General features: G+C 41.3%; 1 protein-coding gene across 3 annotated transcripts in view; it reads right to left on the bottom strand.

Annotated features, from left to right (window-relative positions):
* The window catches only part of TRPM6 (transient receptor potential cation channel subfamily M member 6), a 671,614-nt gene that overhangs the window by 478,121 nt on the left and 168,910 nt on the right, over positions 1-24,583 (bottom strand). Inside the window, exon 6 of one of the 3 annotated variants that reach the window (XM_085633061.1) lies at positions 7,412-7,536. The exons of the other annotated variants lie outside the window; for them this stretch is intronic. Within the exon in view, the coding sequence (XP_085489187.1) occupies positions 7,412-7,536 (125 nt within the window). The remainder of the gene's footprint in view (positions 1-7,411; positions 7,537-24,583) is intronic. 3 annotated transcript variants of the gene reach the window in all.

A 24,583-nucleotide genomic window follows, 5' to 3' on the forward strand; every position in this document is an offset into this window, starting at 1 on the left:
GATGAACTTAAACTCTTCAAGTAGATAGGCTTGTTAAATGCCTAATGGAGGGTGATTCATGGCATGAAGTACATTAAAATATAGTATTCCAACTGAAAACAGCGGCGGGCCCTTCTTGCCGCACCTCACACCAGTTCCTACAATAATTGTAATGATTATCGTGCAAGCTACCCCAAAACGCCAGCCGCTGTGTGGCGCTACTGTGCTCCAGATCAAACGTCAATAGAAAATGAGAAACGGGGGTGCACGAAAAAGAAAAGTCCGAAAAGGATTCTTTAAACTAAGTGTCCTTTTTAATTTTCATTTAAGTTTTGTAGGTAAAAAGTTGGTCAGCCAACGCGTTTCATTCCCTCAACGGGAACTTCATCAGGGCTGTAACATGATAAAAATGACATAAATATTACCAATAAATCAAAAGACACAGGACTTACAACATGAACAAATAACCATACAATATGAAAATCATACAGACAAAACAGATTTACAACAACATTAAAAAGTGTCCATGAAATTACACCAATCAATACTGGACACATTTATATCACATTAAAAACATGTATACAAACAAAGATTTTTTGGAAAAACGAGAATCGAATAGGATTTTTTCAAAAAGTGTTTGTGACTTTATCTGACTGTTAGATTCTTTTGAAAAACAGAGGATTGAACCTCATCAGGTTTTATGGACACCAAAAACGAGGAATTCAGAAAATATTTATAAGTAACAAACATATACTTTTTTATATATTTATTGGAGAGTAAGAGAAAGAAAGCAGAGAAATAGAAGAAAACCTTATAAAAAATATAGATAGGTACAAGGTTATGTGAGTGTTTTGAAAGAAGAGGAAGAGCAAGAAGAGCAATCCAATCCCTAAAAGTGAGCATACCTTGAATCAATATGTAAACTCCTGTGAGAGGACAAATCTTATAATATCCACGAAGTCAAGTACTTCAAGTTTCTGAAAGGAAGCATAATGACCCAATTCATATTGGCTGGCGGTCCATAACAAGTGAAAATAATAATAACTATAATGTAACTATATACGATCCCTCTAGGTTCCCAACAGAAATATCTCCAAGTGAATTCACTATATGGTGTCCGTATGACAACATAGAAGCTATTGGAGCAGTAATTCACACGATATATAAATCAGTTAAAAGCATACAGATGTGTTAAGTGTGCACAACAAGCGCCGAGAACAATTCCATCTAATGGGCGCAAGAATAGACCGGTGCCCGTCCTAAAACCAACAGTTGCACATTCCAAAGACATGTAAGGCGCCTGTAATGCCGAACATCAGTAATAACATGTCTGAGTTAATACAGCCGTATTGTATGAGGGCAGTCCATTGCAACAAAACGTATTACCCTTCCAATTAAGTGCTCCTAACTCGGCATCAAGTAATCAATCACTTTAAAACTGACAATTCTAAGAGCAGGACAGATAGTATCATATTGTCACGGGTACAAGTTATAGTATGTTTATACAATTCTTGTAATCATCCTGAGCATCTAACAACATCGGCAATAATCAGGACAGAGTAGCTGGTACGGCGGCAGGCTCCTCATTAAGTATGGAGCACTCCCTCGTGGCGGACAAACATACGTAACTCCGCCTCTTTGTTTCGAAACTGCAAATGGACACACCATAATAGCGGACAAAAACGTAAATTGTTTCTCCCTTATAAGAAAACTGCAGAAACACACGATAGCTAACAGCTACAAGTACAAGCTGTAATCCATTGCCACGGGCATCACAGCATTTCAGCCAGTGTGCACTAACCGGCAGTAGTCTTAACGGAGTGAAAACTACAGAAACACACAATAACTAACAGCTGAAAATACAAGCTGTAATCCATTGCCACGGGCATAACAGCATTTCAGCCCGTGTGCACTCACCGGCAGTAACCTTTACGGAGTGATCAATACGACGGCGTCTTCCTCGTTGCAGATTGCACAGCCCGCCATTGTAATTAAATGTACGTGACTCCGCCCGCTTAGCAGGATCTGACCAATTGAATTGAGTATAAGTCAGAGTGGTGGCCCCTAAGTTCCTAGCCTAAATCGGCGGCCATTGTTAAGAGTTTAAAAACATACCAGTGAACTAGTACTAAGTAATATTTGTGTCCACCAAAAATATTTGAGCAACATAATTAATTGAAAGTGTATGTTTTCCCAGGTTTAAGGAGCATATGAGTAGCTAAGAGGAGCGTATGCCATTATTGATATATAAATGAATTAAATCACACCTCGCAAAGGACAAGGACAATAGTGTAAAAATAATGTTACATCAGTCCTGAATTGTTTTGAAATTGCGGGAGAACATGAGATACAACAGGACTGTGCGTGGAACCATGTAAAATGAAGAGTAAGCACCATTTTGGAATGGGCAGTACGTTCAAAGTGTATAAGACTATGTGAATTATTACGAACAGATACAGAATTAGCGATATATCGCTCTGAAGTACAAAAACAAACAAAGAAGGTAAGGAATAATAGTAGCAAATAGCTCATGGTATATTTAGACAACCCGGAGAAATGAACAAAGATGTTCTTTTTCATATGTAAAGAGCGCACAGGGTCGCCATTTTGGAATGGGCAATATGTTCCCAATGGGAATGCCACCTAAACTAAATAGTACTCCGTGTATTATGATAACACGGATGCCTCTAGTAGAATTCAGGTGTATTCCAAAAAATAAAAGAGCAATTATCAATAAATGAACAGAATCGTAAGAGCATGGCTGCAATACTGCAAAATAAATATCTAGAAAAGAATATTAATTCCAACAAGATAAGTAACCCGACCAATCATTAGTAATGAGTAGCAAAACGAGGGAAAGAGAGCATGTAAAGTTGGAGAACAAGCCATATTGACATGACAGGTCTGCAATAGTGTGCATGAAAGGGGTTCGAATGTACAGGCACATGAGGAGTAAGTCATACCCGGTCAAGCATGAAAGAGGGAAATGTCGCTTCACAACTACTATTCACATGTAAATTCAATAAAAAGTAAATTGATAAGTCCAAACGGATGAACAAAGTCAGAAATCCAGACTTATATCTCTCATGATGAAATCAGACTTAGTACGAATAAATGTGCTGAGGATAAGAGTTAAAGGACTAATAATAAAGATATGTATCCCATGCTTCACAGTCCATCACCGCGTGTTCATGAGGAAGCAAAGATAGAAAATGTGATGACAAGCAAAAGGAAGATAAATAACAGGGGGAGGTTATAGTCACCGATTTGGTCACATCAATCCTATAGCTGACCCCATATCCGATTGGTAACTGATCATATTTGCACCATTCCTGAACAATACGAAAAATTGCAAAAAATCCCTGACCATTCAGTTCTGGGCTTTAGTCATTTTCCAGAAAATAATGCATTTCATTATCACTGTTAAATCCTTGGATAGCACTGCGTAATCTGCAAATCCATTTTGCCTCACATTGCCTAAGCTGCAGTTCACGATCACCTCCTCTTTCTGCACTTTTCACATGTTCAATAGCATGGAACCAAAAGTTGGCAAGACCCTCATGTTTGTTAACAGAATGCTCCATCATAGGATATCTGGAGTCACGTTTGAGTATGGCCCTCCTATGTTCTTGAATTCTGATTTTTAGGCTACGTTTGGTGCTGGCTACGTAAATGGTTCCACAGGGGCATCCAATCACGTAGACAACAAACTCAGTGTTGCAATTAATAAAGTTGTAGATGTTATAATTTCGGGAGCCATTATAGGAAAAGTTCTTAGTTTTGCTGATCCCCAGTTCACAAATATTACACATTGTACATGTAAAAAAACCCTCTGGCTTAGGTGGTAACCAAGTTGATTGTTTGTTACTACCTTTGCTGATGTAACTCGGGCATAGCTCATTCCTTAGTGTCTTTCCACGCCTATATGTAATCGATGGATTTGCGTGGACCGCTTTTTGTAGACCTGGTACCTCACATAGGAGATTCCAATGTTTCTTCAGCAGCTTAAAAATCGCACTGCTGTGTGAAGTGTACTGGGTCACGAACCTAATGTTATTGTCAAAATTCTTGTTTGTACTCCTGTTTTGTTTTTTCATTGATGTTAAGGTGGCCTCTCTAGTTAATACACGTGCTCTTTTTTCTGCCTTTTCCACAGTCTCTTTTTGGTATCCCCTAGATAGAAGTCTTTTCTTTACTTGTTGGAGATTTATGTCAAAATTAGATTCCTCACTACAGTTTCGTCTGACACGTACCATCTCCCCGTAAGGAATATTTTTAATAGTAGAGCTGGCATGTGCACTTTCTGGGAGTAAAACAGCATTACACGCAGTATCTTTGCGATATAAAGTGCTATGAATGTGCCCATCTCGTATATAGAATTGTAAGTCCAAAAAGTTGATTTTCTCATTACTGGATTCCATTGTCAGTTTAACATTAAATGGATTGGAATTAAGATATTCAAAATAGTCCTGAAGTTGTAAGGTGGAACCCGACCAGAGGCAGATGATATCATCGATGTACCTCCCCCAGAACACGATGTATTTGGTCCAGGGGGAGGCACATCTTCCCCATGCATGCCCCCTCTCATACCATCCCATAAGAAGACAGGCATAAGAGGGGGCAAACCTGGACCCCATGGCCATGCCTCTCCTCTGATGGTACCAGACGTTGTCGTAAAGAAAGTAGTTCCTGTTTAGGACCAACCTCAACATTTCCATGATCATTTGATTTTGGTCAAACTGATCAGCATTCTCCCTGTCCAAGTAGAATTCAACAGCCTTTAGGCCATACTCATGTTGGATGCACGTATATAGACTGGTGACATCGAAGGTGACAAATAGGAGTTCGTCGGACCACTCAAAATCTTGGAATTTGTTTAAAATGTCCTTACTGTCCTGGACATAGGATGGGAGATCTAGGACATGTTTGTTAATTCTGAGGTCAATGAATTCAGACATTTTCTCGGTGACAGACCCAATGCCTGAAATGATCGGTCTCCCTGGAGGGAAGTTGCCCTTTTTGTGCACTTTGGGGAGGATGTAAATACAGGGGAATCTAGGATTCTCCGTCTTGAGATATCTGTATTCCTGTTCACTGATCAGACCCATATCCCTCCATTCCCTTAGCTTCGAGCTGATTTCTATAATCAGTTCCCCTGTGGGATTGTGGTCCAGTCTACCATAGCACTCGTTGTCCCCAAGTTGTCGTTCTATTTCACCTTTGTAGTCTTTTATATCCATGACCACAACATTGCCACCTTTATCAGATTCCCTAATGACGATGTCATTGTCATTCTTCAACCTTTTTAGTGCTAGTCTTTCTCCAGGTGTGAGATTGTGTTGCTGATTGTTTACACACCTACTCTGTTTTTCCAATTGGTATAGACCCTCACTAACCCGCTCAGTAAAGGTGTCAATGTTTCCATGATATGTCATTGGGGTAAACTTGGACTTGGGACGTAACCCACTTTCTTTTGTGATGTTCTCCCTGATGTCAAGATCATCTAAAATCGTGTGTATTTCAACCTCCTCCCCATCACTTAGTGATCGTAAGCATTGAATGTTTTTGACCTCCGCTATTGTGAGGTCTGTTTGTCTTATCTCATCAGAGAATTTATTCGGAGGCAGTTTGTCGTTGAAAAAATCTTTTAATTTTAACATTCTGCTGAATTTGAAAAGATCTACATGTACACTCGTGAAGTCACCACCCTGTGTTGGACAAAATCCCAGCCCTCTACATAACAGATTAGTCTCATCAGTATCCAATATCTTGCTGGACAGGTTAATCACTCTCACTGTACTTGTAGCTGTTAGCTATCGTGTGTTTCTGCAGTTTTCTTATAAGGGAGAAACAATTTACGTTTTTGTCCGCTATTATGGTGTGTCCATTTGCAGTTTCGAAACAAAGAGGCGGAGTTACGTATGTTTGTCCGCCACGAGGGAGTGCTCCATACTTAATGAGGAGCCTGCCGCCGTACCAGCTACTCTGTCCTGATTATTGCCGATGTTGTTAGATGCTCAGGATGATTACAAGAATTGTATAAACATACTATAACTTGTACCCGTGACAATATGATACTATCTGTCCTGCTCTTAGAATTGTCAGTTTTAAAGTGATTGATTACTTGATGCCGAGTTAGGAGCACTTAATTGGAAGGGTAATACGTTTTGTTGCAATGGACTGCCCTCATACAATACGGCTGTATTAACTCAGACATGTTATTACTGATGTTCGGCATTACAGGCGCCTTACATGTCTTTGGAATGTGCAACTGTTGGTTTTAGGACGGGCACCGGTCTATTCTTGCGCCCATTAGATGGAATTGTTCTCGGCGCTTGTTGTGCACACTTAACACATCTGTATGCTTTTAACTGATTTATATATCGTGTGAATTACTGCTCCAATAGCTTCTATGTTGTCATACGGACACCATATAGTGAATTCACTTGGAGATATTTCTGTTGGGAACCTAGAGGGATCGTATATAGTTACATTATAGTTATTATTATTTTCACTTGTTATGGACCGCCAGCCAATATGAATTGGGTCATTATGCTTCCTTTCAGAAACTTGAAGTACTTGACTTCGTGGATATTATAAGATTTGTCCTCTCACAGGAGTTTACATATTGATTCAAGGTATGCTCACTTTTAGGGATTGGATTGCTCTTCTTGCTCTTCCTCTTCTTTCAAAACACTCACATAACCTTGTATCTATCTATATTTTTTATAAGGTTTTCTTTTATTTCTCTGCTTTCTTTCTCTTACTCTCCAATAAATATATAAAAAAGTATATGTTTGTTACTTATAAATATTTTCTGAATTCCTCGTTTTTGGTGTCCATAAAACCTGATGAGGTTCAATCCTCTGTTTTTCAAAAGAATCTAACAGTCAGATAAATTCACAAACACTTTTTGAAAAAATCCTATTCGATTCTCGTTTTTCCAAAAAAAACTTTGTTTGTATACATGTTTTTAATGTGATATAAATGTGTCCAGTATTGATTGGTGTAATTTCATGGACACTTTTTAATGTTGTTGTAAATCTGTTTTGTCTGTATGATTTTCATATTGTATGGTTATTTGTTCATGTTGTAAGTCCTGTGTCTTTTGATTTATTGGTAATATTTATGTCATTTTTATCATGTTACAGCCCTGATGAAGTTCCCGTTGAGGGAATGAAACGCGTTGGCTGACCAACTTTTTACCTACAAAACTTAAATGAAAATTAAAAAGGACACTTAGTTTAAAGAATCCTTTTCGGACTTTTCTTTTTCGTGCACCCCCGTTTCTCATTTTCTATTTACATTAAAATATAGAACCAATTTGCCAGTCACAACATAACTTAGTTCCGTATAATAGGGGTTGATAAGGTAAAGAAGAATTTGCTACATGCAAAAGCCACAACTTATTTGGAAGAATTACTTTACTCACATCTTTTCCAATGAGATCCCTTTGGTTCTCTATGATCCCCCATGGTGGGATTCCAATTGCGCAGATCTTTCTTAGATACTGGGAAGCATGTGCCTTCAGCGCATCACCCACATGCTTAGAAACACCTAAACACAAAGTGCATTTTGAGATTGTCAGAATAAACTCCAATAACGCATGCTCAAACGGACAAGCCGAGAAAAGAAGTTGTCAGAAAAGTTGGGGAAATAGCGCTAAGCAAAAGCATTGATAGCCCCAATAATTGTTGGCATTTGCATACTTGAAAGGTGTTATCCCTCAGAGATACACTAGGTTTAAGACAGGCACTAGCAGTGCTATTGTCCCTCATACACACAACAGCTACAGTGTAGGAAGCAGCACTGCATGCCTACCTCACATACAAAACATATGCAGCACAGCCAGCACCACTCCAAGCTTCTTCACAAACTGAATGGTACAGCAACATGGCACATGAACCAGATGTGCAAGCCTCCCTCCCACAGATTTAGTGGTTCAGGTCGAGATGCATCACTGTGGAGGAGCAATAGTGCAATCTTCAGACATTGTTCCCTCAGACTCAGAATATTTCCAGTGCAGGTAAAATAAATGCAAACCACATTCAGATACGGAACAGGCACAGCACAGCGAGTGGCAGCTCAATTCTACCTACACCCAGAACATGTACAGCACCATCAATGGCCACTTATCTCGCATACACAATAGGTACAGAAGATAAAGAAGTACATAGCCCAAGCATCTTCCAGAAACAGTGCAGCCAACCTTCAATATCAATTGAAATTTACCCCAGATATAGGCAAAATCAATTGCAGTGCAACTGTCACTCTGTTGTAGAATAGGTACAGCACAAGCCCCTTCACATGGAGAGCTGCACTATAATTTTCAATCAGAACATAAGGTGCATAGGTCAGCAACAGTTACTCCTGACCCACAGATCTTGTAGCCGTGTTCAACTGTGGAGAAGGCTCACCAGAGAAGCGCACAAACCACTCATTATTCCCACAGAGATCAATCACAAATGTTCTTTAGACACAATATTCAAACCTCCAATGTGTGTAGATATGGGGGGAAAGGCACAGCATCCTCCCATAAGGACCTTGCAAGGACCACTAGGAATGAATGCAGCCACAATGTCATGTGGATTCCCACCAATCATGGATATGGTCACGGTGATAAGAGGAGGGGCATTCCCCACCATTAAGCCGGCTGACTGAATGAGCCATCCACTGTGGCCTGATGCTGTGATGTCACACTTGCGTCTCTGATGGGTGCAGTGCAAGCCGTGGTAGCTAAAACTCAACACAGACACTGATGGCTACACCAGGGTATCCATCCAGAGTGGCATCTAGCCTATCACTAGACTCTGTCTTTCTGTAGGGTGAGAACATGTAGAGAGAGTGAAGTTGGCATTCCATTTTTTTATTTTTAATAATGTCTATTAAGTTTTCAATCGAACATACGTAGATATAAAAGGAGTAGCAGGATACATATTTTGTGTATAACATCATGCCTATTAATGCCCACTTGTTGGGGGCAACAGATCGTTTTTAGAACAATAATGGTGGCTCAGTAACATTGAACTTTGCCAACATCTTTTTCAAATATTTTGATTCTAAGAACTGTACAACTTTACAATAACAAACATTATCCACTATAACTAGGGTGCCTGTCCGATGGTTACCATACATATACAGTGACCATCTTTGCTGCGTGCTAACAGTGCGTACTGCAAGGTATGTGAACATGTATAAGACGCGGTGAGGAGTGGGGGGGAGGCTGCACAATCTAAATCACACAGATTGAACCTGACGTGTCAGGCCTGGGCGTTATTATGAACCCTATGTGACCACATATCCAATGGGGGAAGAGAGTGGGGGGTGAGAGAAAAGGCTACAGGATGTATTTGTCCGCAGAGTGTGCTCCCCTTAATGAGGCGCATATGTAGATACGTTCGCTTCAAGGCATTCTGGCAGAATGTGATTGTAGTGCCACTGGTGTATTACGGGTTTATGTGTGCCTCACTAAGTTTAGATTCTATTATAGATAAATAATTTCACCAATCTACAGGTTGGGATCGCGAGGACGGGCGTATGGTGTGGGATGACTGCGTTTTGTGTTTTGTGTTTTGTATAATGGGGCCCGCCGGTGACTTCCAGGCCATAGCCAGAATGCGTTTAGCTATGACCAGTGCTAAGTCCAGGAACTTTCCGAACAGGAAATGTGTACCCTGGGCTGCAATTGGAGTTCCCACTGCTGTTGTTAATATTTCGGAAACACCTCCCCAGAATGATGAAAGTTTAGGGCATGTCCAAACCATATGTGGGAATGTGGCATCTGTATTCTGGCATCTAGGACAGATATCATTGGATGTTGGATACAGGTGCGCCAGTTTGTGCGTGGTTAAATAAGTAAGATGTAGGTAAGTGGATAGGGTAAATTTCAATCTGGCATTTGTGGATATTATCTTAGGAATCCCCACACACTCTTCCCACTCTTTGTCAGTAAGTTCGATTGATAGTGTTGCATTCCAGAATTCGCATAAGGGCGTTAGCAAGGGGGCCATATCAGCTCTGAGGGAGTTATGAATGGCTGTAATAGCCTTCCTGCCCCTACCGTATGTTAATAATGTCTGTAGGACTCCTGAGATTGTAGGTTCAGTATTTATGTCTCCCCAGATTTGTGATGCCTGTTGCGTTAATGTCGCATATAATAAGAAGGTCCCTGGTGAGAGACCGTAATCATCCATCAAAGTGTTAAAGTCGCATAGAGTTGAGTCTGTGTATAAATCGCCCCAAGTTGGCATTCCATATCAGCCTGGTATGGTTTGGAAGCGCTCCATTTCGGCTATAGACACCTCTAACTACTAAGTCAATACTTTGGAGAAGGGAAGCAGCTGAACTACATGAGGGTATAGCCTGCATATAAGTCCTTCCCACACTTAAGTAAATCATTCGCAGGAGGGAAGCACTAATCTGCATTCAAAGGAATCAGTGGGCTATGTTTTGCCAATGTGCACTATGGCACTGATATACTGTTTAGTGTAGGTAGAAAACACGAAGCACAATGACAAATACAGCTTTCCCCCCAGTATGGACTGAAGTTAAGATTTAGTAGGGTGTGCAGATGAATACTCTAAAGCCAATTAATATTATTTACCCCTTTTATACTAAGATATTCCTTTCTATGAAGCATGCAAAACGGTAAATATTTTCACGATTATGTACTTATTTTCTTGTTTCCTTTTCACTATTTTGTGTTCTTTTCTCCATTTGTTTGTAGCCAGTTCCCCTCTTTACAAATTTCTCAATGATGATCTCATGCAGTGTTGCTGTCCTGTTCACCCTACAATAAATGTATCACTGTCATGAGTCTTCCGTACAAAATGAAATTAAAAAAGGTTGTCATGACAACCTTCTATCAGAGCAGTCTTTGAAATATTGCAGCTGCAACAAGTGAGACCATTTACTGCTTGCATAGAAACTTCCCTGCACAGCACGCACATGCATAGTTCACACAAGCTGTTAAGAATTCCACACAGACTCCCCTGTTGAATAAACTTCCATGCAGTTGACAGGTAAAGGCACCAATCAACGACTTCGATCAGAGAAGAAAAAGGATTGATTTAAGTTGGTGTCAAAGATACAGGCCCACAAGGAAACCTCTCCAGGGCAAATGAACTGAGGTTCGGGGAGTCCAAGGCTCCGTAGCCGATTGCTGCTTCAACAGAGAGGCCCGGAGCTTGACACCTTGTGAACAGGAACGGATTTAATTAAACTGTACAGATTTCAGACTATGCCCCCAAAGCCTCCAACTATTTTCTTACGAAAGCATCAAGGCTACCTAAGCTTCATGAGCTAGGGCTACTATAGCACCAAGTGAGAGAAGACGGTAGGAAAGTCTTTCCTGTTTTTCTTACCTCTTAACAGAGGATTCTAAAACAGTCACAAACATTTGATTTTTTTATGAAAGGCAAGGAAATTATTTCATGGTTTTTTTTTTACCTCTTTACAGACGATTCTAAAACAGTCACAAACATTTGATTTTTTTATGAAAAGTATTGGGAGACCAACAGTGCATAACGCACAGATTGATGAAAGATTAGATCATTGCCTAACAGTACAGATTACATTATGAATTCTAGTGACTCATCTGGTCATACAAGAAACAACAAATTCAAGGGAAGAATGTCAAAATTAATTTTATGGTAAGTTATGTTATAATATTTTTAAAGCGCAAACTGCTACCCGAAGGTGTCCTGTCGCTATCTACAAAACCTCCCAAAGAGACTCACATATGAGGCCACGTATTAAACGCCAAATAGCCAGGTTTTTAAGGCTTTCCTGAATGCCAGTAAGGCTGTATTCCAATCCATCGTTTTCCCCCATCCACAGTGCCACTTTAAACAGAGACAAGTCACATGTAAATCAGCTTTAGTCTTTCTGAATTAGGAACAGTTCAGCCTAAACTGTCATGCCAGTTCTTGTCTAGAAAGAAAAATAAGCAGCTCTAGATCACCTTCAGTCAACTTAGGCCTTATTAGAGAATTATACCTTGAGTCCTGCAGCACACTGAGCACAGGACGTGTGTCTTAGCATTCCTGTCGTGCTTAGGATGTCTAGGGCAACAAACATCCTAGTCAAGGAAGAAATGACTGAATTAATCTCACTCACCAGTGATGACTCGGAATATTCCAGTCCATCATTTTTCACCGACTGTGCCACTCAACCACACGTGAATAAGTGTTGGTCCTGGTGCAGAGGGAACAGTCCAGCCTGAATTGCTGGTCCTTTTCCACTCTATTTGGGAACGCAAGCAACCTCTGATCAGTTTCCAACTATTAGACTTTATTGGGCCTTGTGGCTCAGAGAGTACGGAAGTCACATCCAGGCATCCCTCTCAACTTAGGGCATCTGCTACAACAAACAATTCAGCCCAATCTGCCAGGCCACTGGCCAGACGTGGATTCTCTACTAACTGTGCCATTGGAATCAAGCTGCAGCTCACTGATGAAGTCAAGTAGGCCAAAACCGGTCTGAGTTAATATATTGCATGATTGTTAGGTAAAAACCGATATTTAAATGTTTTTAAGTCTTAAATATTTACTTAGAAGGTGCACGATCATGGACACAGATGGTACAGAGATTACTGCATTGCACAATAGTGCACATAATGCACCTTATGAAATGCTATTAAATTGTATGGTACAGGATATTGGGCACATATCTTTCATTTTGTTCTGAAAGATGATTATTATTTAGTTGCTCCATATCACACCTATAAAGTTTAATTGTAATAAATAACCGAAGATCCTGGTAGTGGATCGCCTAGAAAGCACCTAAATCGTGTACTGGAGAAGGCAAACAATAAGGGACACACCTGAGAACGCTTAAAAACGAATACAACAAATTCCAAAGTGAGATGGCACACAATGGGTATCTATAAACAAAGCAGGGAAACTACGTGAAAGAAATAGAGCATGGAAAATGCTGGCAAACTACTTAAAATACACTAAAGGGAGATCAATAATACATGCCATTAGGGATAAAAAGGGAATTACCCTCACATCAAAACATTCTTAAAGCCTTTGAAGATTTCTACCAGAACTTATATAATATCAATGAATATATGAAACTCAGTAACTGCATTAAATTCCTAGATAATATTCCACACCCTACAACTTACCATGAGACAAGACTGGCTCTCAACAAGCCTATTGAAAAAGAGGAAATCCATAGAGCCATTTGCTATATTAATATTGCCAAAGCCCCAGGCCCTGGCGGCTTCTTATGGACATTTTTCAAAATGTACACAGACGCATTGATTGACCCGCTTGATTCACTATTCCATCACTTTGCAGAATCAGGGTCTAAATCAAGAACAGCAACTACTGCAACCATAGTTATACCAAAAGAAGGGAAATACCACCTCCAAGTTATGAACTATAGTCCCATCTCACCAATCAACATTGATTGACAGGCATATGCAAAGGTCCTAGCCTTCAGGCTGGAGAAGGTAATTGAGAAAGTAAGACACCAGCCTAGAAAGGGTTTTTTGAGAGGCAGACTTGCATCGGACAATAACAGGTTAATTTGCCATGCTCTAGACACATAAAAGAACTCTGGTTTCTCTGACAGAAACATTGGATTTAGACAAGGTGTCTTGGACTTTCCTATGGGCTGTACTTCAACTATTTTAATTCGGAGACTATTTTATTCACATGGTCATGGCTCTCCATTCAAAACCAGTAGTACAGGTAAGAGTAAATGGACACCTTTCCACCCCATTTAATTTATCTCAAGGTATGCATCATGGTTGCCCATTACCCCATCTCTTAGTTCTACTGGTCACAGAACCACTACTCTAGTCACTAAGATCCAATGACAGAATCAATGGGATTCCATTCACCCTTGGCAAATACACAGTGGTGGCTTATGTTGACAACCTGCTAATTTTCATAGAAGATGTGGACAAAGTAAAGTAAATTATTTAAATAAACAACTACTCAGTAGCAGCAGGATACTCCCTAAATGTAGAAAAAACCAAGGTATTCACGCTAAACATTCTCTATAACCCAGCAGTATTAGGCACTTCAGGGGTAAATTGGCAAAAGAATAATCTCAAATACCTAGCCATCTGGTTTGATAGAGACCTAAAAGATGAATTATCCTTAAACAAAAGTAAAACCCTAACAAATATTAAAGACATGCTAATTGCATGGTCCCCAAGTTAATCACATGATGGGGAAGTACCAAGACCTTAAAGATAATGATCTCCCCTCTAGTAAACTTTCTATCGGTTGGTAAACTGATATCTATAATCAATATTAAGGCACAGTCGAACCCTAGATCCAGGCTAAACTTTTCCAGATTCTTAGCTTTCTCAAATGAAGTCTTGTTGCACCTAAATGGTAGATCATAAAGCATGTTCTTTCCCTACAATAGCTTACTTCCATAGAAGGGACCCACCTCACAACTATATTGTTATGTTCTGCATTTGTAGATACAAATCTTCCTAAATGCTCCATATTAGCCTTGTTACTCCATTAAAACGAATACATCAATAAACACTTCTGAACTGAAAAATTGTACTCTGTTGAAGAACCCTCCTAGAGGTATGTATATGATAGTGTGTTCAACACTTGCTGTCTGGTGCAGAGGAAACACAAGGACTCAGGGGTACCTACTGTCTGGTTAAATATTACCTAGATCATTGAGCACTAATCAGAATAACTTTTGTGGCTTGAGCTCTGCCTCTTTAAGGTGACTATTCCTGGTCATGTTGTTCCACAACATTGGTGTTCACTCTGCCCTTTTTGCACTGAAAGTATGATATTTCAGATGTCTGTATGGGAATGATTGTTTGAAAGGGGCGATGTTGGTGCGCTACTTTTTGTAGCATGATTTACATGCTTCCCGATTTCTGCAGAGGCCCGGCCCCTCTGGTAGGACTGAAAGAGAGTGAAGAATGACTGTGATGAGAGGGAGAAGGTTGGTAACACCCCTTAAAAGGTACATGGGAATAATACCATACGAATGAGATGAGGAATGCACTGAGCTTTCTTCAAGAGAGAGATGTACCACATTAACACCAACATGTTAACTAAAAACAACAGGGAAATTAACTAGTACTGTTGGCTTGCAGGGTACCATCGGCTGAATTGGTTCTTTGAATGTGAACGCTGATTGCACTATCTGTTGCACACTCAGTGATTTAGAGGTGATGAAAGAGGCTTGAAGTATGGAGGTGGATCATGAGGGGAAGAAAAAGCCTGATAGTGGGCTCTCATATTTTCGTGATCCCTCATTATTTTAATTATATAAATTTGGAGATAAATTGCTTATGCTTGCTTAAAAGGGAACCATTCTAATTGTCATGGCCCCATGTTCTTGTGTAATATTTGATTATTTTTTACTATCTCTGTCAACAAAGCCCATGCATCACGTAACAAATCTATTTTTACTGAGTATTTCCTATTTTATTCATTATTTAAAAAAACACTGTACAGATACAAAACGGACACTGGGAACAACTTCACTTGCCAGCTTTACTCTGCAGGACTTTGCCACACAGGTAAGTTCCACACAAGCCCCTTTTTGGTACTTTACCTCGTGGTACGTTACCACCAGGTCTGTTTTAAAAAAAATTAATTACATAATTAATAAGTCATTTCCAAAAAGAATGATTTAAGGGTTATGGGATGGGCAAGAGTTAAGGGATGAGTAAGGGCAAGGGAGGATATAGGCAAAGGAAGGTAAGGGCTTTTTAGGGTTTAGGGAAGGGTAGAGATAGAGGGAACAGGCTTCCTTAGCCTATCTGGCAGTAGTATTTGGTGGAGATTACAATGCATTTGTCGTAATTCAGACAAGATCCTGCCCCCGGATGGGTTCTAGTTCAGACATTTGCTTACCACCTCTAACCCGCATTCTGGTTTTACTAACAAACTACAACCATGCCAAGTGTTATCTTTTCAGAAAGTCAGGTCTCAGGAAGAAGACTACAATGAGTATCATATGCATCACCATCTTTAAAACTCTAGACAGGATCATTGTTGGATTTTTTCTAGATTGAGTGACTAGTGTCTGAATTAGGTATTGCATGCGGGCAAATTTACGTCAGTGGCCACTAATACGTGCTATTAACGAGCGTTTTCAGAATGGAGATGTGCTGAACATGATGAAACTAGTATAGTTAAGGCCTCCCTCACTTTGTGGAACATATCCAGCTATCACTCTATGTCTAAACTCCCCATTATTGGCATACGTGATGCATTGGGAGACAGCTAACAGTCCTGCTTTCGTCCGAGCCTGCGCTAGTGGACATTTTTTGTTTGTAGTTAAAGCGTGAATGCACGTATTGGAGCACTTTACATGAGGACCAGTTACATTACACAAGATCTCATTCATTTTTTAGGCATGGGGAGATTAAATGATTTGCCCAGAATCACATGCTGTTGAGGCAAATCAAAGACGAAGCTCGAGCTTGGTTCCCCAGTTCCAAAGCCGGCAGATCTGGCCATAATGCAACATCCTGTTCCCTATATCAAACAAAAGATTCTGTGAATTCGGAAAATCAAGTGTCAAGCAATGCTGATTGTTGTAGGGGTATCAAAAGCTTGTGATCAGGCATTTACAACTACTGCAGTGCAGTGAGATGGTGGTTAGGTTTAAAGGACTGCCAAAAAAATGGCTTGCCTTCTTTGTAGTACTTTTGCTTTCAAATCTCATTTCATGGTATCCTTTAGGATGCAGGACTCTGCCTCCATTATTTGACACAGGTTTGCAACCACTGGCAGAGCTACTAAGGAGATAACATTCGGACATTCATCTTTATGTTGATGCTACTTGAAACCCAATTCATGGTGCAATTATGGGAGAAGGCACCAACATTGATCTGACATTTTGCTCCAAGTCCAAAACAGATGCAAAGCACTTTGTTGGGTCCAAGTGGACTATGACAGGAGGTTTGCTCTTAGAAAGCACTGTGCTATCACTGGTCTCAAACTGACTTTCAACTTTTAGACCTATGCTGGAACACACAGAGGCAGTTAAGGATATTTGGTCTGACCATGAAATTACAATGAATGGGCAGGTCAGTGACGGTGTCATTTTATAATTAGCATGTGTATTCTAGTTAGAATTATTCTGCCATGGCTAGATTTCAAGTTCAGGTCTTCTCTGCCTATGCCCATTATATTCTCACAGCTGGCTTATGGGAATGCCCAACATGCAGAAAGCCCATAATATGATTTAAATAATTTGTAATACATCCAGAATCATGTAATGTATACCATTTGAAACTTTTAGAATAGAGATCATGTATCACGCCATACAGAAGGCCTTCACCTGTGGCCAGAGAGTACCGGTTTGAAATGATTTTGACTCTGAATTACTGCCAACTCTTTGCTAGGATCCTTGTGTATTTATTGGTGGTGTTTAAAATGTCTCATCCACCTTGCTTTCTCCAATGCCATTTGGATATAGACAACATTCCCATGTACTGTGGTGTGTATATAATCTTTGAAGACAAGTCACTATAGCTGAGGCAAAATCCTACTGCGCTTGTCTGATGGATGGGAATGCCACACCATTCACTATCTCAGCAGAGCCTTTAATCTATAATCCTATAGTTGAATCCCTAATTCACCGCAACAATGGTACATAATGAGCTGACCCCCATATTCAATGGCCCGGTTCCTAACCCACCATCTTGCATTCCGAACCAGAGGCTCCAGCTACAGGATATGCAGCTCTCGTGCTAGACAACCAAGTGGTTTACTTTTCAAGGTATAAGCAAGCGTGATAGCAGTAAAGGCACTTGATGCACATCCTACTGATCTTCATGGGAAGTTCATAGTTGACTTTGCTATGCCCTGAGCAGGCACACTAGATGAAATGGTGGTATTTATTGGTGGTATTCTCTAATATAGGCTCAAGAACAGAGTTAGTTGCAGACATTACCTCGAAGGATCCTGTGGGACAGTAAAAAAGGTTAAAGCAAGATGGGCAGCTGTCATACTGCGAGTATATGACAGGGTTCCAAAAGAACTTTTGATACACACAAGTTGGTCTGTTGTTGAGGGATTCTAAACTGGTAGTCCAATCAAACTTGTCCAAAAGCATGGAAGAAATCAGACATATTGGAAATCAAGCAACAGTGAAAATGAGTGACCAGCTGTGGGAAAAGTTGTGGTTTCTTGGGATAGAGGATGTGGTGGAATCAAATGTGTGGCATTGCAACTTTGCCCTCCTGTCAAAAGGTCAGCACATTCCTATGGGGATAGACACATTCTCTAGTTATCATGGGGCATCATTCCTATATTGCTTGTTGCCAAAATGCAGTCAACCTAAAGCTTGAAAAAGATGCTTACTGCTCTTGGCCTACTGAAAGTACCACAATAAGACTTACTTTTCTTTTTTTTTTAAAAACACTATACACCCATTTACCCAACATTTCCAAAAGCCTGTAATTAAAAAATAATAAATATTTAATTAAACATATGTGTAAAGAGTTTAAACATGTTAAGTTAAAAACAATCAGTTACAAATGAAAATTAATGATACCTTAATCAATTAATATAAGAAGATATATTTTGAAAAATACCACCTATGCAATCTTCTAAAAAATCACATCCCAAAAATAAAAATAAATAAATGATAAAATTATAACTACATTGCAAATTAAACATAGCAAACAATTAGTATACACTTGAAAATAGCACTACCCATTCAAAGCACAACATAACCACAAGCCATAAAAAGAAATATGCTTAAAATCATTAACAAATAGTTTGATCATTTAAAATAAAACATAAAAATAATTTCCAATTTAAAAAATGTATAATGAACACATTAATACATTATTATAAATATATATTTTATTAAAAACTCTACATGCTCAATCATACACTATAAACCCTACAACCAGAATTTTAAATGTACTACATAGCTAAAAATGTATTAAATATGTAAACAGATAAATAACACACACAAAAACTCTAATGTTCATCCATTAATATTAATGAATGAATACTTTCAGAAAAAACTTCTGCCCATCCACACCCCAAATAAAATGAACAACCTGAACCAAATTATATAGTTCTACAATATTTTTAAAAATAATTTAGCAATATTACCCAAGCGGGAGGACCCTTCCAAGTATTTATTGACCACCCTAAAACCCAACAATTTTGGGACACCATTCTAGTATAATACTGGACACTATCAGGAAAACCTCTAAGATGAAGTTATTGAAAAACAGGACCACTGGTATCAGCTGCCAGAGACGACCTGGACATGACTTAGAACCTGTCCTTTCAGAAGGTTTCAGAAATGGAAAGTCACTTTTGTGCTTTAGGAACTGCTGTTTATTGCTGTGAGACCAACATGATAGACAGCTAGCTAGCGGTGATCCCAGCAACTTTCCCCCTTCTTTTATGAACATAAATCTTGTTAATTCCAATGACAGTCTAGCAGACTTTATATGCCTTTCCAATGTTTCAGTTACTCTCCAGTCTGTAAAGACATTCCTCAGGCTACAACCTTAGAACTCACACAGAAAAACTGTAATTGTTTCCAAAACTATATCCATTAACCCTGCTGAACTTGAATTTGTTCCTTGATTTTCTTTAGCAATGCTGGCATGTTAATAGGGCATAGGTTTAGAGTTTCTTCTGGTTAAACATCCAGGTCTTCAGTTTCCTGCGAAAGTCGAAGAATAGAGAGGTGGTCCTGATGTGTAGAGGAAATGAGTTACAGTTTTTGCCGGAGAAGGAGAAAGGACGACCTCCTGTCTTGCTTCTGTGGATGCGGGGGACTCATGCAAGGCAAAGAGAAGTGGAATGTAGATGTCTGGAGGGTTGGTAGAGTTGGAGTCAATCCTTAAGGTAGACTGGTCCTGCATTGTGGAGGGCTTTGTTGGCATGGATGAGAAGCTTGAATTTGCCGCTGTTCTGGATGGTTAGCAATGTGAGAGGTGATTTGTGCGTTTCTGGGAATGGCTAGGATGAGTCTGGAGGTGGTGTTCTGGAGTGTTTGAGTGAGTTGGCTGGAGATACTGACGTTTGGACCTGCCTTTTTTGCAGGATATCCCCAAACATTTTGCCTTTTGCCTCCCATTTTTCTGACCCTGTTTTCGTTGGCTATAGGATTCTGAGCACTTTACCACTGATGATCTATGCAAAAGTGCATATGCTGTCTGTGCAAATTGTGAATATGATTGGTTATCCATGACTGGCATATTTGATTTACTGGTAAAGTGCCATGAGTGTGTCAGGGCCTTCAAATCAAAGCTACTAGTGGGCTTGCAGCACTGGTTGTGCCACCCACATGAGTAGCCCGGTAAATGAATCTCAGACCCCCATTGCAGTGTCTGCATGCGCAGTTGTACAAAATTGCCATGTTGCCCTGGCAAGTTCAGCCACTTTCCAGGCCCAAACCTTACCTTTCCTTAGATGTAAGGTACCTCTAAGGTAGGCCCAAGGTACCCCCATGGGCAGGGTGTAGCGTATGTGAAAGTAGGACATGTACTGGTGTGTGTGTGTGACATGCCCTGATAGTGAAATACTGTGTATTTCGTTTTTCACTGTTGAAAGGATGTTTGTCCCATAGGCTGTCATTGGGACTGCACTGTAACCATTTTACACGTGTAACTTTCAGTAGGAACAAGATAGAAAAATTGAGTTTAGGCTCTCTGGACTCTGAATTTATTGACACGCCTTTTAGTAAATGTGTTTTTTTTAATTGTGTGTTTGAAAATGCCACTTTTAGAAAGTGGCCATTTTCTTACTTGTCCAATCTGTGTGCCTCTGACTGGTTGTGTATTCAGTGTCTGGTTTCACCAGGGGGGTTGAGGTGTGCCCTGCCTTGCCTGGGCGACTCATCGCTGGGTTGAATAGACCTGGTCTGCATTAAGAGTGGTGGTAGGAGTTTCGCTTGCACCTAAATACGCTGTGTCTCCTTTGCACAATGCTGTCTACACCCCCTCTGGTCATGCTGCACCAGGGAGGACAGGACTGATTTGGACTGGGCTCAGAGACCCTTGCCACTAAGAGAAAATAGAGTATAAGTATTGGACCTTAAACCCAAGAGAACTAGATTGTTTCAAGAAACAAGAGGATCATTCCAAAAAAAAGAGCGGAAGGACTGTGTGAGGAGCTCTGCCTTTGCTGAATGAGGAGTGGGTTGGCCTGCAGTTGCTGCTTCTGTCTATGATGGAGGAGAAGGACTGATTTATTTTGCCCTGCTGTGGTATCTTGCTTGTGAAGGGAATCTCCAAGGAATTGTGTTTGCTTGCCTCCTGTTTATAAGTCTCAGGAAAATCAAAGACTTCAGAAAACGATCCTTGGAAGGAGGACTGTGAGCATTGTGTGAGGAGCGCTGCACCTGCTGTGTGTGGGGTGGACCAGGCCTGCAGTGGCTGCTCTTGTCTGGAGCTGGAGGACGACTGGGATGTCCTTATATCTTCTGCAAAGAAGTAAGCATATGTTGAGCGCTTCACTTCACTGTGAGGCACAAGCTCGTGTTTTCAGCGGGGTGTGTGGAGCCTTTTGTCCTGCTGCACCGAGTGTGGAGAGCGCTGTCTGCAATTACTAGCACTGGAGCAAGTGCAGTGCTGCAAAGTCCCTGGTGTTAGAGGGCAGTGGTAGAGGAGAGCTTGGAGGTGGAATTGCTCTTACCCCCTACCTCCACCGATGGTGTGTGTGCCCGCTGCCGCAGAGACGCCAAAGAAAGCCCTGGGACAGAGCCCCTCCCACATTGCTAGGCAACGGCAATGCCTCCAGAGGGCGGGGGCCCAGCCACCAAAGCCGAGCCAATCCGAGCGCACCCCGGCCCTACCAGCCGCTCAGAACCGGCTGACAGTGTGACTTTCATTAGCAAAGCAGGCCCTGTATGTGAGGCCGCCAACTTCGTCCTTGACTCATCCCGGCCCGCCCTGGTCTTTGGGGCCATATAAGAGCCCAACTACTCCCCCTGCAATGCGGGCCCCGCAGTTGGTGAAGCCCTAGTTGAAAAACCTTCCGGCCTCTCCGAGACCCTACCGCAACTTCCTGAGGGGAGAGAAGGTTACAGTGCCCCTTCAGAGAAATTACTGTAACTGTTCTATAAAGCGCTCTGCTGATTTTAAAGCACCCTTGGGGATATCCGCCATTCATGGTTATTGGCTGGGTTTCGGTGCGACCTTGAATGAGGGGGTCTGAGCGAGATCTTGTGGCACCACTATGGTTTTTGCAGTCCTGGCTAAAACTTGGTAGGAGAACTGAACCTTATGTATGGTATGGGGATATGACAATTTGTGTGCTCTGTGCCAAATCTAACTTGCATTACATATGCTGCTGGTATGATATATGTCATGTTTGCATTACCAAGAGAACAAGTACTAAGTCATAGCATTACATGCCAGTACTTATGATTCCTGAATATCATGTGATGCATTTAGGGTGACATACGGCGAGTCATGTGTGTTTTGCATAATCTTATTCATAGTACATACCCTGTTATTAGGACTTTTGTCATCTGATGCCTTGCAATGACAGGATAACAGTTCTGTTTCAGGATCTGCCTAATATGTACTGTGATTGCATGTGCAACATAAAAGTATTTACTTTATTTCACTAACTGTGATGTTTATGTAATTTGCTTAGTTGGCAAAGTGATTTGTGGTTCATGTAACACAATATAAGTGAGATTTATATATACTATGATGTGGAGTCTCTTTTGTGCTGTGTCTAGTGCGTCCCTGGTGTGTGTGTGTTGCGCAAACGCTTTACACATTGCCTCTGGAATAAGCCTGATTACTCTGCCAAGCTACCAAGAGGGTGAGCAGGGGTTATCTTGGTTGTGTAACTCCCTTAACCTGACTAGAGTGGTGGGTTCTGCCTGGCTTAGGTGCATACCCTAGCCAGCCAGAAACCCCATTTCTAACACTGACGTATAGTGCGTTACCTCAGTCGAGTCCACTGGTAATTAGTGCCTGGGTTACCGTGCGTCTAGTGTGCATAAGGAGCCATCTGAAGATTTTGCTAAGCAATCTGAGAATGTGGCAGCATGATGAGATCATACTGTTGACTTGTTTGTTCATCGAGACCTTGTCATTAAGGATGATGCAGAGGTTTCGGGCATAGTCCCGGGGGGGGGGGGGGGGGGGTGTAGGACTAAGGTCGGGTGGCCACCAGTAGGAATCCCAGGGGGAGTTCTTGTTTTCTGAAGATCAGGACCTCTGTTTTATCCGTGCTGAGCTTGAGGCAGTTCTCTAGCATCCAGTTTGCTATGTCTGACATGCAGGTGGTGAATTAGCTCATGGTGGTGTTTTTCACGTCAGTGAGGGAGAGGATGAGCTGAGTGTCATCAGCTTAGGAGACAATGCTGATGTTGTGGGTTCTTAAGATGCGGGTGAGAGGTGCTATGTAAACATTGAACAGGGCCGGGCCGAGGAAGGAGCTCGCAGATGAATTTCTTGGGTTAAGAGGTGAAAGTGGAGAGCCTGATCTATTGTGTCCTGTTGGAGAGGAAGGAGGAGATCCAGCTTAGGGTGAGTCCTTGGACTCCTGTTTCCTGAAGTCTGGTGATGAGGGTGCAATGGGAGACGTTATCGAATGCTGCCGAGAGGTCAAGCAGGATGAGTGCTGGGGTTTCTCCTCTGTCAATGATTAAGCAGATGTTGTCTGTAGCTGCTGGGAAGGTGGTCTCAGTGCTGTGGTAGCTGCAGAATACTGCTTGGTTGCAGTCCAGGAGGTGGTACACTTCAAGATGGGTAGAGAGCTGTTTGTTGATCTCTTTCTCTAGGACTTTGTCCAGGAAGGGTAGGAGCAAGATGGGCCTGTAGTTGCTGAGATCTTTAGGATTAGTCAAGGGTTTCTTCAGCAGAACGGTGACCTCTGCGTGTTTCCATTTGTCCAGGAAGTGTTCTCTGTGGAAGGAGGTGATGATGATGCTCATGAGGTTGGCGCTGATCATTGTGCTTTTCAGCTTGTACATGTGGTGAGGGCAGAGGTCTGAGGAGGACCCTGAGTGGATGCTCTGCATGGTTCTGGTGGTGTTATCTGTTGTGAGTGGGATCTAGTTTGTTAGGGGGGAGTTCCACGTGGCAATGAGGAGGTTGCGTGGTGATGTCCTGAATGGTGGGTTGGGTGCGAAGTTGGAGTAGATCTTGAGAAATTTGTTGTGAAAGAAGTCCGAAAGTTTGTCTCAGAGGGTCTGAGAGGGGGTGATGGTGATGGTGTGCGGCTGTCAGGTTTGTGGATTCCTTGGGGATATTTTTTTTTAATAAATCTTTTTATTAATCAGCACCAGCACATCAATCACATTACAGAGGTGAAATGAGAAAGTCACAAATTAGCGACAGGGTACATCAAAGTGTGCAAAAAAGTCATATGGAACGTCTAGGGCGAGGGGGAGTCTTCCTCAATGGGGAAAAAAGGTGGCCGACATATATCCCCACAATATGAATTCCACAGGCCCCACACACATGCCCACTTCTTAGGACAGCCATGGGCTACAAACACAGTTTTTTCTCTGAGCATTGACCAGTCTAGGTCCTTCTCCCAATCACCCACCTCCGGAGGCCGGGATGCCCCCTACTTCTGAGCAATGTTTCTTTTAGCAAGCATAAGCCCCAGAGTGGCCCATTGTAGCTGGTAGTCATTCAAATCATTTGGTTCCC

Source organism: Triturus cristatus, chromosome 2_1, assembly GCF_964204655.1.
Source record: "Triturus cristatus chromosome 2_1, aTriCri1.1, whole genome shotgun sequence".
In the NCBI taxonomy this organism is placed as follows: domain Eukaryota; kingdom Metazoa; phylum Chordata; class Amphibia; order Caudata; family Salamandridae; genus Triturus; species Triturus cristatus.